Source organism: Nicotiana attenuata, unplaced genomic scaffold, assembly GCF_001879085.1.
Source record: "Nicotiana attenuata strain UT unplaced genomic scaffold, NIATTr2, whole genome shotgun sequence".
In the NCBI taxonomy this organism is placed as follows: Eukaryota; Viridiplantae; Streptophyta; class Magnoliopsida; order Solanales; family Solanaceae; genus Nicotiana; species Nicotiana attenuata.
Window position 1 is genome coordinate 178,835 of NW_017670842.1, and position 15,996 is coordinate 194,830.

The 15,996-nt window shown below is 37.3% G+C and overlaps 1 protein-coding gene and 1 pseudogene across 1 annotated transcript; both read right to left on the reverse strand.

Moving 5' to 3' along the window:
* Window positions 1–3,510: 3,510 nt before the first annotated feature.
* On the reverse strand, window positions 3,511–7,063 carry LOC109243815 (annotated as a pseudogene).
* A 1,706-nt stretch (window positions 7,064–8,769) lies between these two features.
* LOC109243820 (probable calcium-binding protein CML36) lies at window positions 8,770–9,874 on the reverse strand. The gene has a single exon (XM_019410817.1). It carries the CDS (start codon window positions 9,748–9,750, stop codon window positions 9,091–9,093), a length of 660 nt encoding a protein of 219 aa, XP_019266362.1. The 5' UTR covers window positions 9,751–9,874; the 3' UTR covers window positions 8,770–9,090.
* Window positions 9,875–15,996: the final 6,122 nt, after the last annotated feature.

Genomic DNA, 15,996 nt, shown 5'->3' on the forward strand with positions numbered 1-15,996 from the left:
GATGAAGTCCCGGGTGACGGGAGAGGGGGTGATACAATTGTGGGAGGCCTGGCTAGATCAAGGAAGCCAGAGGTGTGGGCTGATAGATTTGTAAGTGATAAGGCGTATGCCAAGTTTTGGGAATGGTGGACCCAAAGGTCGCTCACTCTTGAGCAACAGTTTATGACCAAAGACCTAAGCCAGCACAATCCGAATGTCCTAAAGCACTTCACGGAGAGAAAAGGATGGAAATTGTTCATCGGCAGTCCGCAAGATGCCAATGAATACCTCATCAAGGAATTTTATGTCAATCTTGCCCACATCAAAAAGGGTACAAAGGTGACAAAGGTCTAGAACATGAAAATTCGGTTTGATGGCCAAGCACTGAACATATATGTACAGTTTGAAGAGGTTGAGGCTGTGCAATACCTTGAGAAGCTAGCCTTGGGTGAGGCAGTTCGCCCATGGCTAGCTGACATACTTGCTATTCCGGGGACAACACCTGCATGGCTCACAACATAAGTGCCAATTGTCAGAGCCACCCTTAACTTTGAAGCAAAAGGGTGGCAAACATTCGTGTGCAGCCGTCTTTACCCATGCTAGGATGAAAATGTCCTTCCACTTTCTCGGGCAGTATTGGTAGCTTCCATCATGGCAGGATATCCTATTAATGTGGGGAACAGATGTCCTACAACATCTCCGATGCAATCTAGAAAGAAGAAAGATTGTATCCCTACCCCAACTTCCTCACTGAGTATTTCAAAGATCAAGGGGTAGAGACGAGACATTTTGATGTGGAGGTGAAGGCTAAAACGCCTTTCTCATGGTATCACCTCCAGGGAGCGAACAACCCGAAATTCAAGGGTAAAGCCACTACCTCCACTGGTCAGTCTAAAGAGCTAGGGGTAATGACCACTGGATCAGTTGTTGAGCCCTCCAGAGCAGACGTTACTTCTACCGGAGCAACAGTCATGCCTTCTCCATCTTCTGGACCATCTATCTCAGTGCCACTGTCAGTGCATTCATCTTCTATCTACCCTCAGACTGCACTGAGGGTTTCTTAGACATTATCCAGTCTCAACAACTGGATGCAGGCAACTACCACAAAGTCGTTTGCCATATCCAGTGCAGTGGTAGCATAGTCTTCAGCCCCAACAGCGCTTCAGGTCCTCCATCAGTGGAGGAACCATAGAAGATGATTCTGGACAACTAGAAGAAAATTCTGGACGACCAGAAGAAGATCAAAGAGACTCTTGATACACATGGGAAGATAATCAAGGATTTGGGGAAGCATGTGAAGAAGTTGCGGAAGACTCAAAAGGAGTCGGTCGAGAAGTTGAGAAAAGAGGTCGAGAAGATTGGACATGCAGGGGATTTGCCAATGGACCTACTCATGGAGTCTACATCCCAGCAGCACAGACAGCACCAGAGGCAATAGCAGGCCAGTCTGAGGAGCCGGCTGCAATATCACACACTGCTGAGGAGTTGATTCATATGCTCAGCAACCCCGTAGTTCCCCAGTTAGAGGATGTGGAGATCCAATTGGAGGATACAGAGGGTGCTGATGTTAAGGACCCGATGCAGACAGAGACCACATAGGGAGTTTTCTCTACTCTCTACCCCTTTTTCCGGTTCTTATTTGTTATAAGCATTGAGGACAATGCTATTTTTCATTTGGGGGTGATCTATTTTGATTTGATGACATTTGGTATGTAATAACCATTACACTATTTTTATTTATCTTTATTTTCACTTTTGGTATGTATATATTTTTTCCATTTGATGTATATATTCATTTCCATTTATATATATATTCGCTTTACCTCAAGTTTGTATATATTGAGTTTAATTTACATAGTTTACTTCCTAACTTCTTTCGTTATTTTCCCTTAGTAGCATAGTTTCTTATTTACTTTAGTAGCTTCTTTTTATTTGTTAGCTCCTTTTTAAGTTTTGTGTTGACAATAAGCCTTTGATTTACTTAATGCCACGGTTCTTTCCAAAGGTGGATGTTGTGTGAAACGGGGGGCTCTTCCCAACGATGGATGGCGTGACAACCTTCTTAATGGATTGAGTCTGTTTTCTTTATATTTTGGTATATATAGTAGTAATGAATAAAAGTGTCTCAAGCAGGCTTCACTTGGTACTAACACAGTTACCTTCGAATCATCGAGTGGTTTCTTTGAGCCATTTGTGATGTTCAATCTTAGCTAGGATTGTTGTGGGTCATTGACTCTATTCTCTTTAACAATCCAACAGCTTGAGAGGTGAGGTATTGAATTGCAAGTCCAAGTTCCGTGCCAATAAGTCTAGAACTTGCCCTGAATGTTTGTCTAGGCGAAAATCTAAGTGTAGCGCGACTTGAGAAATGATTGTAGGATCTCCTTGATACAATTTGAAACCCGAAAGCTTCCGTAGCCTATCAATGTGATATCCCTAATCAACCCCTTTGAGTCGAAGCCCTTTTTCTTTCAATAACCACGTTACAAGCCTTTATCCGTTCTATAATGACCCTCACTTGGCATCCGATCTTTCCTTGGCATTCTTGATAGACAAATGGCAAAAGCATAAGTTTGGGGGAGAGACGGGGAATGTGAAAGTGATAAAAGGTACAAAGAACAAAAAGAAATGAATAAAAGGGAAGGCAAAGAAAAGAAAGAAAGGCCAAAAAGAAATAAGTCAAAAAGAAAGTGAATAAGGTAGAAAGTTGAAGGGATTCAAAGAAAGCAATAATGGAAGGTATGAGAAAGCCAAATTGGGCAAAATCACTCAAACTACCGAGAGGTATAGAGTGAGTACCCGGGTGTGATAGCTATATTACGATCCCAACTAATCAAGCTTGCCCTAGATTTTACTACCCATTAGATATCCACCTAGGTAGAAGTCACGACCCTAGTCTCTTTAAACACTTGAAAAACAACAACAAAAATATTGTCCTTAGTTTCAATCATTGCAATCTTTAGAGTAAAGTTAGAAGTAGAAATCAACCCCAAACTTGTGGAAGTGTAATTAGACTCAAGCCAGCATCTAGCTTAGATATAAACTTAATTCCAAATATTAACTCCTTGTGGATTCGATCTCGACCTAGTTGGGTTAAAACTGCATCGACCACCCTCGCTACTCAATAGTAGTGTAGGCTTGGACCCGATCAGCGGCTGGCGCTTAACCCAAATATCCCAGTCATGCAAGCCTACTTGATGCCTTCTACCAGACTTTATCCATGTTGCAAAAACAATACCAATTTCATTACCATTACTTACTTCATTACAACTTCCCAAAATACATTACACATTCGTAGTTTAGAAGTGGAAACATGTGTTACATGAATAACATTTCTAGTTTAACTTACCCAAATCAAATACAACGAACACCATGTCTATAGAGCCTCTAGTTGATACAAAGAGTAATATGATGGTGCCGGCGATAAGGCCCTGGCTATACCTCAAAACACTATGCATAAGGAACAAGAGACACAAGATCCCGATATGAGGTGAGTCGCACCAAGTCAGCTGAGAAGAGGGTGTATTGTTATCACTGATCGATGCCGCCTGCTGTGAAACCATCTGCATCCATAAAGATGCAGCGCCCCTGGCAAAAAGGACGTTAGTAAATATGGAATAGTATTAGTATGTAAAACTAATCACCATCTCAATGAATTGAGTAACAGTACAAGGAGAAACAACATGGGATCAATGGCAGCCACAACGATATAAAAGTTCAATTTAAGAGAAAGATAAATTTTCAAGTAAATTTCAATATTTTTAAGTTGGGAGATCTTTAGTACCAATACACCGCCGTGATTTTAGCACAGAGTCCGATCTTGGCCCGATCAGCTAAGCCGTATCACCCGAAGGCATCCAATCACAATACCACCATGTGCGCGGCAAGGTGTCCGATCTCGGCTCGATCGGCTAAGTCGTCTCACCACAATGCCGTGTGGGTTGACATATTCTTCCACTAGCAATCATCTCATCACAATCAAGGGGAATATCTCAATACATCAATCACATCCCAATTAGGGGAATAATATCAACACATCAATACGGGGATTTACCACTCAATCACTCCTATACCGGCACGTGTAGTTTCGGGGTGAGGTCGTTTCAACCTACCCTTCCTCGATGACTAGCGATAGTCCCAAAATATTTATTATACCAAGGAATTTAAAGCTCATGTCATACTCTTTCTCGCATCATTTCATTTTATTGGCATTATTGGTCATAAGTATAATTTTTATTCTTGGCACGATGGTTACATTTTACATCTCACTTATTTCTTTCGCTTTCAAGAATCATTATAGATTATTAACAATAAAAAAAAATTGTAATCAAGATATTAAATATGTATATGAGCAATAGAAGTCTTAAACACATTGAATTTTCCTTCCAAGAATTAGGCATAATAAATATTGCATTTGAAACATGAATTGAAGTCATAGTATTATGATACATAAACCATACTTGAATACATTCCCGAAGGAGAGCATAATATGATAGGAGTATTTGTAACTAGTAAACCTTAGTTCTAACAGATATGAAAAACTAATCCTAACATATATCAAAAAGACAAGCTTTTCTCTTCCACACTTGGCTACCGTGTGCTTCCGTGTTTTGGCAACACTACATATTTACTGTATTTATTTTTTCCACTACAACTTATAAAGGTATTTGGTTTCTAGCTCGCAGTCATGCATATTCCTACTAATTTATGCATTGACTTCTAATGAATTTTTCGATCATCTAATCCCATATTTTCTCTATCATAGAAGTATTGGATTATTAGAATTGCACTAAATTATATTCTTTCAACCAATAAGAAAAGGGGATATGTATCTGTACCCGCTTTTTGGGTCACGTTTTAACTTATATCCGCTTTGCAAAAAAATTGCAAATGTACTCACTTTTCGAATAAACTTCAGGCATAGGGGCCTGAAGTAGCAAAGGCAATCACGCAAACTTCACCATTCTAGTAGACGGACCTGAAGTTGTTTGTAATTGCTGAACTTAAGCATTCTACTAGCTGAAGTTTTGTTCTCTATTTGCTGAACTTCAGCATGTTTTAGCTGAAGCTTTTCGCGTAAACTTAGTGTTGGCTGAAATTTTTGTTTGTAATTGCTAAACTTAAGCATTCTACTAGCTGAAGTTTTGTTCTCTATTTGCTGAACTGCAACATATTTTAGCTGAAGTTTTTCGCGTAAACTTAGTGTTGGTTGAAGTTTTTGTTTGTAATTGCTGAACTTAAGCATTCTACTAGCTGAAGTTTTGTTCTATATTTGCTGAACTTCAGCATATTTTAGCTGAAGCTTTGTTATGTTTGTGATGAACTTCAGGGCTGAAGTTTGTTTTGTATTGAAGATGGAATTTCTCATCTTTCTACTGATACAGTTCATAAAATCCTTTTGATCTTTCTGGTTGGGTACAAAGCATGTTATCTGAGCTCAACAACACTTCAGTTCCCTCTAATTTCGACATAAAAATCTCTCTAGTTTTATTCGGTTTGCGTCCATAAAAACAGTCCCTTAATAGATCTCGTCACTAATGAGATGGATTTCTTTTGCTTCAATGAAACTAAGAATGAGCTCAAACTCGTTTCGGCTTAGTGTTGTGCCCAACGGGCTTGATGGGTTGGTCACTAGAACACCTTTCACTCTAAGGTTTCGCCTTTTGGCTTCTAGATAAGCTTCTTCAAGAGCGGATTCTGTAATTCTGAAGCCATTTGAACTTGTGCACTGTATTGGCACAATCTCAGATCCAGTTCTCCATTTGAGGTCTCTGTCGAATCTGCATTGCATAATGCAAAAGAACCATCAGTAAAGAATGAATAGAGTCATTAATGGGGGGAGTAGTAGTTATTTTTGTAGGAAGGACTAGTAAAATAATTAATAGAACGTAACGTACCCAGGGTAGTATGGGGTAGGAAGGAGAAAAGCCTCGCCTTGGTCAGCTAGGCAAAACATGAGAGTTTCATTTGCGGAAGAGGAAAGAAAGGAGGAAGAAAGGAGCGCACAGGTAGCAAGAAGAAGGAGGCGCCTGAAGTTGTAAAAATTAAGGTATATGTTAAATAATTTTAAAAATATGGGTATAGGTTAAAGAGGACGACCAAATATGGCGTCCCGTGCAATTTTTACGTAAGAAAGGATATATATTCATTTTTACTTTAAGGTAGCCTAATGGAATCCTACGTCAGGCTCTCCGCTTAGTGGATATATTAGGAGTTAGCTATAAACCAAGACAAAATCATAGTGTTAATTAGATAGCATAAGCCTCGTACGTCATACTTTTAACGTTCTTATATATGAAATGACAGAAATAGAGATGCTTTACACGAAAAATCCACTAAATATTAGACTTTTCGACGATCAAAGTCTTTCCTAAAGGTACGGCTAGAAAAGAATAAACAAATTAAGTAGACTTAATGACTTTGTTCCTAGGAAGCAAAATGCATTAGAAATTTTTATCATGACTTGCAATATGATAGACTCAAAATAAACAAGAACATTATTTCATGATATTAAAAAGAAATCTTTATAAGATTATTTTTCCGTTCCTAATTATTAGTCTCATTTCTAAGTTCTACTATGCATTGTTACTTTCTTTTTTAGTTTAACGAATTTATATACATATATCAATAGTGTAATTTTTTTTAAATATTATTAAGTCATCTTTATCTGCTATAGCAAGTAGCCTTATTTTCAAGGTTTCAAATCTCATTTTTATGAGGATTTCATGTAAATATCATTTGAATAACATGATATTATAAAAATTCTTTACCTTGTTTTGTTGGTTTTTGTAATATTTTAGATTTCAATAGGAAGAAAGATCTTTTTAGTATTTTAATTCAAGATGATAATTTTAATCCAAACAAAAGTTTCCCGTTTTGTTCAAAGGGTTGAAAGGCATCAAGTTGTTCGCAAAGCTAACAAAAAAAGAAAATTAACACTATCATAATGAATATAATTGACTGCAATATTTTGGGTTCACATTTCCTATTGAACCTTTATTAATAACAAAATGGATATCTAAACTCAGGTTTAGGTTGGTCCAACATACCTAAATCTTCCGAAATTAAATACAAAAGCTACCATCTTTGATTACTCCTTCCAATTGCATTGTGAAATTTCCACGAAGTTTAGCAAAGGAGTATAAAACGGAAAATTTCCACATTTCTGTTGTCTTTTTTTACGGGAAGAACTGAAAAAGGCCATTTAAACATAGTCGGATTTAAAATTTGAATTTTACATCGACCTTAAGCTAGTATTACAATAATAATTGATTTAAGAGGCAAATATATATATATATATATATATATATATAAAAGTGGTGTCGAAATTTATAGAAGAACTGGAATATAACTTTGATTATCATACTTTTAGACAAGAAATAACATTAGTCTACTAATTTTTTTGAGTCTTAAGTTAGAAAAGGTCCTGAGTTCAATTCTACTTTATCACAATTTTTAACCACAGAGGTTCTCTCAAATATTTTAAAAAAAAAAAGTGCTAGTTGAGGTTTGAACTTTTGACCTCTTAGAGCAAAATCAAACACATATCCAACATACCAAAAAGCAATTCATATTAAATGGGGTCATTCTTTCGTACTTATCTATTTCCATACAGTATTAATAGATATATTGGTAATTGCTAGGAAATTTCTAGGGGTGTATGAAGATAGAAAATCATGTTACGTTTTGGATGCTAATTACGTGACTCAACAGTACTCAATGGGTTAACGTGTTTCTTCTTCCTCAAGATTTTATTATTACCCATTTAAACCCTATGATAAAAGCCTCTATTTTTCTTTCAGTAGCATGTATTATGTATATAAGTTTTACTACCAAATACATAGAAACACAATCTATACATATTACATACAGACGAAACGAAATTAGTGAATAAGTATCTCATCTGATTAACCTACTCAAATATAAAAATGTAAATATTATCGTCAAATAATCAAGCAGTGATGACTGCGTTGGAAAAACTATATTCATAATTATAGAGCATTAAAAGGAAGAAATCCTTGACAAAAACACCTCTACCAGCCTTTATGTGATAATTGTAATATGCATAACCATGTCCATATATCATCTAACCAAATTGATACCTGGTCTGATTGTGGAACATATATTACTAGTACAAAGTTACAAACTTGCAATTTCCTTGATTTTAAGATTCCCATTTAATTCCAATGAAATACTAACTGTTATTTCTTCCCATGTATAGCTATTTCTTCCCCGTTTGATGGATGTTCTAGAGGTCGGACCATATTGACCGAGTAAATTTAGGTGAAATGAAAAGGTATAGCTAATATATATATATATATATATATATTCTCTGTGTTATATACAATACACATCTATTTACTTTTTTGGCTGCTTAATATGAATAGTTTTTGTCGCGAGCTAAAAGTGATAATATCCCATAAATTTAGGTGAAATGACAATGTATAGCTAAAATATATATACATTCTCTGTGTTATATGCAATACACATGTATTTATTTTTTTTGCTGCTTAAATGAATAGTTTCTGTCGGGAGCTAAAAATGATAATACCCCATAAATTTATGATATATGATGCAATACTTTATTTTTAATTAAAAGTCGAACTCTAAAAATGAAAAAAATTCTTTATTTATAATTAAATTTTTTAAATTTGAACTCTAAAAATAGAGAAACTCGTAATAAAAGACGTTTCCCTCTTGGAAGGATCCTCACGATGCAAATCTGGATTAATCTCTATGATGAGCACGGCGGATACCGAATTGCTATAAGAATTCTGTAACAATTTTGAGTCAAAAGAAAATTTTAGTTCCCCAATTGGCCAATATAACATCTCCAAAAATACCAAAAAAACGTAAATACAACAAAACGAAAAATAAAACACAGCTCAAGATACAAAAGAGACTGCACTGAAATTAGAATCTAAATCTATAGTGTGTATTTTGCCAATTGCCATTTCATTTCATGGGTTAAAAAAGAAGGAATTTGTGCCCACATTTTTATACATACATATAAATTGGTCCGATTTCCCACTTCTTTCCGGAAAAAAAAAAATACAAAAAGGACTTAGTTTTTCAGGAATCACCAGGAAAATCATGATAATTATTTATCAGTCATCTCTGCTGTTCCATCATAAGACAAAAGTCCTCGAAGCATACGAACCCATCCCCATTCTTATCCACGCCTCTTATCATACGCCGGCAATCCTGTAACGTACACCGTCCATCACCAATAGTTCTAAACACGTTGAACAACTCTTCCGCCGTTATCTTTCCGTCATGATCGGCGTCAAAGAAATCAAAAGCATCTCTTAGCTCGTCGTCACAAGACGGCGGCCCAAACGCTGACCTAATGGCACCAAATTCCTCTAAGCTAATACATCCATCACCGTCCCTGTCAACTTCATCAAGCAACAGCGTCAGTTCCTCTTTACTCGGCGGCTCGGTTCCGACTCTGCTCAGAATAGCCTCCAGCTCTTCTTTCCGTATCTTTCCGTCACCGTCAGTGTCAATCATGTGAAAGGCTTGTACCAGTTCGGCGTAAACTTCGGCCGAAATCTCAGACCATTCGTCAGCAGAGATTTCGTTGGATAAAGTGGGTAACACGCTTGTTGGCGTAGCTAGCCCATTGGGTTTTTTGAAGCCCCGATGGGACTCCGAATCGGATGAAGACGAAGTTGTGCCCGACCCGAATGATGGGTCTTCGGATCTAGAAATGGAGCGGGATTTTTTGGACTTGAAGAGCTTATTGGGGATGTTTTTGAGGAGCTTCATTATGGAGGAAACAGAGAGGAAAAGCTGTTGAAAGGAGAATTGAGGGGGGTAAGGAGAAGGAGAGAGGAAGGAGAGGGTTAAATGGAGGGAGGAAGTAGCACTCCATAGTGAGCTTCCAGGAAGTTTCCTAGCTGTGACAGAGAAAATAAGGCTATTTATTTGGGATTCGTTAAAGATTATTTTAAATTTAGGATCATTTTACTATTCAGAAATTACCGTTACTTTATCATTTTCTTTTTCTCTTTCTTTTGTCTATTCTGCATTTCTGATTACGTTTCTCTATTTGTTTTGGGAAAAGGGTCAAATTTTTCTCTCTACTCTACTAAAAGGATCAATTTTAATACCGCCCCCCCCCCCCCAACCCCCAACCAAACCCCCCCCCCCCAAATTATCCTTGACGTTACATAAATGATTTAAATATATTTCTCATTCGTTGAAACTATCATAGGTGAACTGCCGATCCAACTTGGTACTAATATTTTCACGAGGTGGCGATGGCACGTTAGGAACTCGTGTTTTAGCAATATTTTACATTTTAATTTTATGCTTTGATTGTATTTGATCCTAATTGTTAGTATTTTGTATTTATTAAGTGATAAGTTATGTTATCTTGTTGTGTTTTTATGATCTAACAAACTTAATGTTAAGAACCAGATAAGGAACCTGTTACACTTCCTCAAGTACTCAAGAACAACAAGTCTCAAGCCGGGGACATGGTTCAACATTTCAGACTCAAAGAAACAACAGAGGGAACAGATGGACACCAGTTCCCTTGCTGACTGTACCAGTCAACCCCCACAGCTGTAAAGTCGCTGCAACTATTTCTCTGCACATGCAACAGTGCAAATAGTGCAGCAGTCACTTTATGGGGAATGCACTTGTACCAAACGTGCTTGCATCATTTAACTGATGTCACTCATGTAATATTAACATGAAGCAAAGACAAAACATCACATTTGCACATCCCAGTATTCATCAAGCATTCTCTCAAGTGTGTGTCAAGTTAGCAAGTGACTTCCAAGAGCATCAACAACAAAGAACAACATAACGAAGGACCAGTTTTCTGTATTGAGTAATTGTATGTCCTTAGTTGTGTTACAACTTTGTTAAAGTAATTTACCTGTAATTCCTACTTAGCCTTAGTCAGAAGCATTGTGTAGAAAATCTTTTGTAAAATCATAAACCTTGTATTTGTGTCTTGGCTAGAGGTTAGTCGAGTTGTAAGATTTGTAATAGAGTTATTACAAAGGGGCTTGTAATAGAGTTGTTACAAGTTAGTGAGGGATAAAGAGGTTAATTCCTAGGTTACAATAGGTTGTAACCTGAAGTTTGCTCAGTAGTGAAGTTGAAATCCTACATGGTAGGTCGTGATTTTTAATCCCGTGAGCTGGGAGTTTTCCAGGTAAAACTCTATTGTGTCATTTACTTACTGTTGTGTGTGTGTGCATTCTGTGGGAACTAATAGAGAACCTAGTTCTCTATATAGTTTGGTGGACCCTTAGTTTCTATCATTACATATGTTATGTTGTGTAGGATGTTATTACGAGTAAAGAAGCGAGTTTGGAGATAACATGGATGATTTGGAGCTTTGAAGTCTGAGTAGAAGCCCAATAAATTAAGTCGGGATCACGTTCGGGGGCCGAGGATCAAGTATGGATGTCAAAAAGGTAAGGAAAAGAGATTACTCTTAGAAAAATGCACTACTGCGTTGCACCATGCGCCGCGGGGCGCGGGGCACTAGTGCATAATCCCTAGAGAGTAAAAAAAATCAACTCTCTGAAGATCCTCAATAATGTGGCGCATGGGGCAGCGCATGGTGCACCGCGCTAGTGTATTTTTGCGGTCCATTTGTCCCACTTCGACTTGGAAAGGGTAGTTTCGCCCGGGTCCGTTCCTACATGGTATAAATACATCAAAAATACGATTTTTAGGGACTTGACCTTGGAAGCTTTTGGAGAGCATTGGAGGCTACAAGATACAAAATTTCATCATCTTTCCATCAATTCAATATGGGAGTTTGGATTGTAATGTTAGATTGATGTTTTCTTACTCATAATTTATATTTGTGATGACTTTCTCCATGATTATGGAGTATTTTACCTTAAGGTTTGACGTGATTTGGTGACTTGGTTGTTTTTTATGGATTTGGCTATTGTTAAATTGCTTGAGTTTCTTGGAGGAGCTTTAATTTTAGTTGTGATTTTATTCTTTATAGTGTTTAATCGAAAGAGGAATATCTTATTGAATATTATTGCAGCGTATATCTTAGTTTATTTTGGTAATTTTTGATGTAATCAAGAGAGCTTTTTGAGTTACTATTTAAATTAAGATTGAGAAATATTCGCGAGAAGTTTCTCTTAGATCAGTCCTACCAATAGATTCTTGCAAGTTTCACCACACCTCACATTAGTTTATTTGGAAGATTTAGATTTAATCGAGAGATGAGTCTGAATCGGAAGTATACGCTAATCATCTATTGAATTCATGAGAATCGATAGAACCTCAAGAGTGAAATATAACAGTATCATATCCAGAATAAAAATCTTGCACCTATCATGCCAAACCCTTATTTCTCACATTGATAAGAAACAAATTCTGCTAATCTCTAGTTCTTTGCAGTCAATTGTCAATTATTTTACTTTAGTAGTAAATCGTAGTTCGTAATCATTCTCAATCAAGCTTTGATCATGCTGAATAGAAGTTAAACCAGGAATTACTAGAGCATTGTTTAAATCCAATCCATGTGGAGACGATAATCATACCATTCTATCTTTGGCTAGCGAGCATCAATTTTGTGTTGTGTTTTGCGCTCGTCAAATTTCGGCGTCGTTGTCACACCTCCTTTTTCACTACACCCCGTAAAGGGATATAAGGGAGTTATTCCAATTAAAGGACAATCGAAACGGGATTTTTTGATTAAAAGATTCAGAGTCGCCACTTGGGAGATTTATGGTGTCCCAAGTCACCGGTTTAAAATCCCGAATCGAGGAAAAGAATGACTCTGTTTAACAGTCCGCGAACCAGAAATCCGAGTAAGGAATTCTGTTAACCAGGGAGAAGGTGTTAGGCATTCCCGAGTTCCGTGGTTCTAACACGGTCGCTCAACTGTTATAATTGGCATAATTATCTGATTTTAATACATTTTGAACCTATGTGCAAATTTTAGTTTTTAACCGCTTTTATTCAATTTTAAAAGAATGTTGAATGTCGTTTAAAACATGTCTTTGGATCGCGTCACATTAAATGCACCCGCAATCCGGAACACGTCTTATTCAACGTTTTGAGATTTGGATTTGGGTCATATGAAATGCACACCCGAGTTTAAGAAGGTAAAATTATTAAATAGCGCGCCTAAAAGCAACTAACGCGTTGTTAACTTTGCAAGGGCCATGAAAATTCGCTAAATGGCACGCCCCGTATTCTAAAGATCTTAAAGGTATAATTAAAGAGGGCCACGCAATTCATGAATTTGTTTGGCGCGGTGCACCTTAATTTATTTTTAAAAGGATGTCCTAAAGATGCACTATGGTTATCTATTAAAGTTTGCCTCTATTCTAAAAAACTTAACTTATTAATGTTGTGAATTAACTAACACTCAAGTATTCAAGAAAGTTTAGGCCCCAAGATCAAGTCTAAACTCAAACAAGGACGATCTCCATTGTTGAAGAAAACCTTAGTTCAAGTCTGCCACTTAACTTGAAGGGCCCAAAGCCTATAATTCAATTTTGAAAAAAACATCAACTCCGATAATAAATCAGGGGTTCCAGCATATTGAGCTCGAAACCAGCCCAGAATATATACTTATACCAGTAAACATATTAATCCTATAATCATTTTTCATGCTCTCACAATATTCCAAATTTGAACTTGAACTAATATTTAAAAACATGACCACAGAACCCTAAAGACACTCAACAAGAATCACCACCATTATAGATCAAACTACTAAGGATTTCCATACATCACGAACAACGTAGCTCAATTACTGTAGTCTAACCAACCTACTACATAAATATCAATCTTACACATACTAGACAGTAATATAATCTAACTATTCCCAAATTGTTTTTACATTCAGATAACATGGATTGCAAATTTGACTTATAACACTAAAACTAAAGAGCAAACGAAATCCAAACACATCACAGTTTCACAGCATGAGAATTTGACTACTTAAATGGAATTCAACTAAGACTATACTATGAGTAATTGAAGGAACATGAACATCAGTCAAGGAAATAAAGAACTAAAGTAAAATAGTGCTTCCATTTCATCCTTAAATCAAGCTTTACATCATGAAGGAATCAGAAATTTGTACCTGGAAGAAGAAAGAAACAAAGAAGAAGTGAGACAGTAGGTTTAGCAACAGCAGTAGCAGGGACAATATTTCAGCAGCAAAATAGCCCAGGAATAACGGAGGAAGATCAACTTAAAACCCAAACTTGAACCAGCAATATATCAGTAAAACCAGCTATCAAAATCGAAACAAAGCTGACCCAAATACTTGAATATCAAACCAAGTTCAACTCATTTTCAACTTCTGACTATTCAGAGATCGTTTTAACAAAGAACACCTCAAGGATCTCAGAAAATTTTAATGGAACGGTATTTTTTAGAAAACTCAGCCGCCTGGAACTTTTCAGAATTTTCAGTACTTCTATCCTTGCCTTCAAAGGCAAGAATGATATGCTTTTATAGGCCAAGCCATAGGGCAATCCTCAGATTTTATTTTGCCCCTTAGGTCCCTGATTTTATGACTTGTTGGCCAAGTTATACTACCCAAAAGCCTGAAAATGAAATTAGACCCCATACTAGAAGCTTCTAGGGGCTTCCCAATCTGTTACTGCAATATTCCCTAACTAAACTACCCAACCTACCCTTGAACTCCCCTGATATTTACCCCTGAAACCTATGGGTATGGGTCGTGGGTCAATGACCCAATTTTCTGAATAAACGAGTCAAATTTCAAACCCAAATCTACCCCACAAGAATCAGAAACCCAAGCAGCCCCAAAACGTGATAAGAAACATCCCAGGCCACAAAGAAGCAAACCCAAATTATTTCAGTCATTTTAGCAACACATAGAAACGAGCCAAAAATGGAATCAAAATACTGAAGAAACAAAAAAAATCCAAACACATTAAAATACTGAAGATTATTAATATGACTCAAATTTTAAACCTACAACACATATTGACTAGCATTTTAGAAAAAGAAATGAGAAGAAACAGACCCAATGTAATTGAGATGCATTCTGAAACATGACGAGGGAGGAGATGAGTATGAACAAAAGAGAATGAAGAGAAGAGAAAAAGAAACAATGAGGAATAGAGAAAATACCTAATAAAATTAATCATGGGACGATGACCTGCCTGGACTTCTTTTGACTCCGATTTGAGGCGAAAATGAGTGTTAGTCGTTTTGCTCTCGTGAGAACAAATGTCCAACACTTATTTTAACCCCAAAATCGATTTTGAAGCTTCACAGAGGAGCAGGATCTAAATTTGAAATGAAAGGGAGAAGTACAGGGGTATATGAGGTGAGGGGAGGTTGTCTGACTGAGTTTTGAGTGGTATTTGAAGGGACGCCGCCACCGGACGGTGGTGGAGACTCATGGCGGCGGCTAGGATTTCACAGATTCGAGAGGTTCGGGGAAGTTTTGAGGTAAACCAATGGTAGATTGGGGTTGAGGAGGTCGAGGCGAGCCTATGGTGTTAATTTGGGGGGCTTTGGGCGATCGCCGCCGGCGGAGGCAATTTTCGGCCAGCGGTGCATGGTGGAGGACGGCGAGGTTGAGCTGGTCTCTAATGGACCGGTGAGAGACGGGACCTGGGCGGGTCTGAGGGGGGTAGGGTTGATTTGGACACTTATATATTAATTAACCTAAGCTTCCCAGTCGTCCGATCATCAAACCTTGACGGCTGGGATTGATCCTGCTTAAAACGACGTCGTTTTGATTCATGGGAGGGCTGGACCGGGTATGGGGAATGGGTTTGGGCTGGAGCGAGGTAATTTGGGGAGGGTTTTCACATTGGGCCTGGACAATTCAAATTTTGGTCCACAATCTGATCTCTTCAATTCAATTCTTCTTTCTCTCTTTTTTTCATTTAATTCCTTTTATTTTCCTACTTTTTTTTCAATTTCTTTTCAAGTTAAACTAAACTAATATCTAAACTAATTCCTAAATCCAATTAACCTACCACATTGTATTATTTAACAACTAATGAAAATCCAAATTAAAGAAAA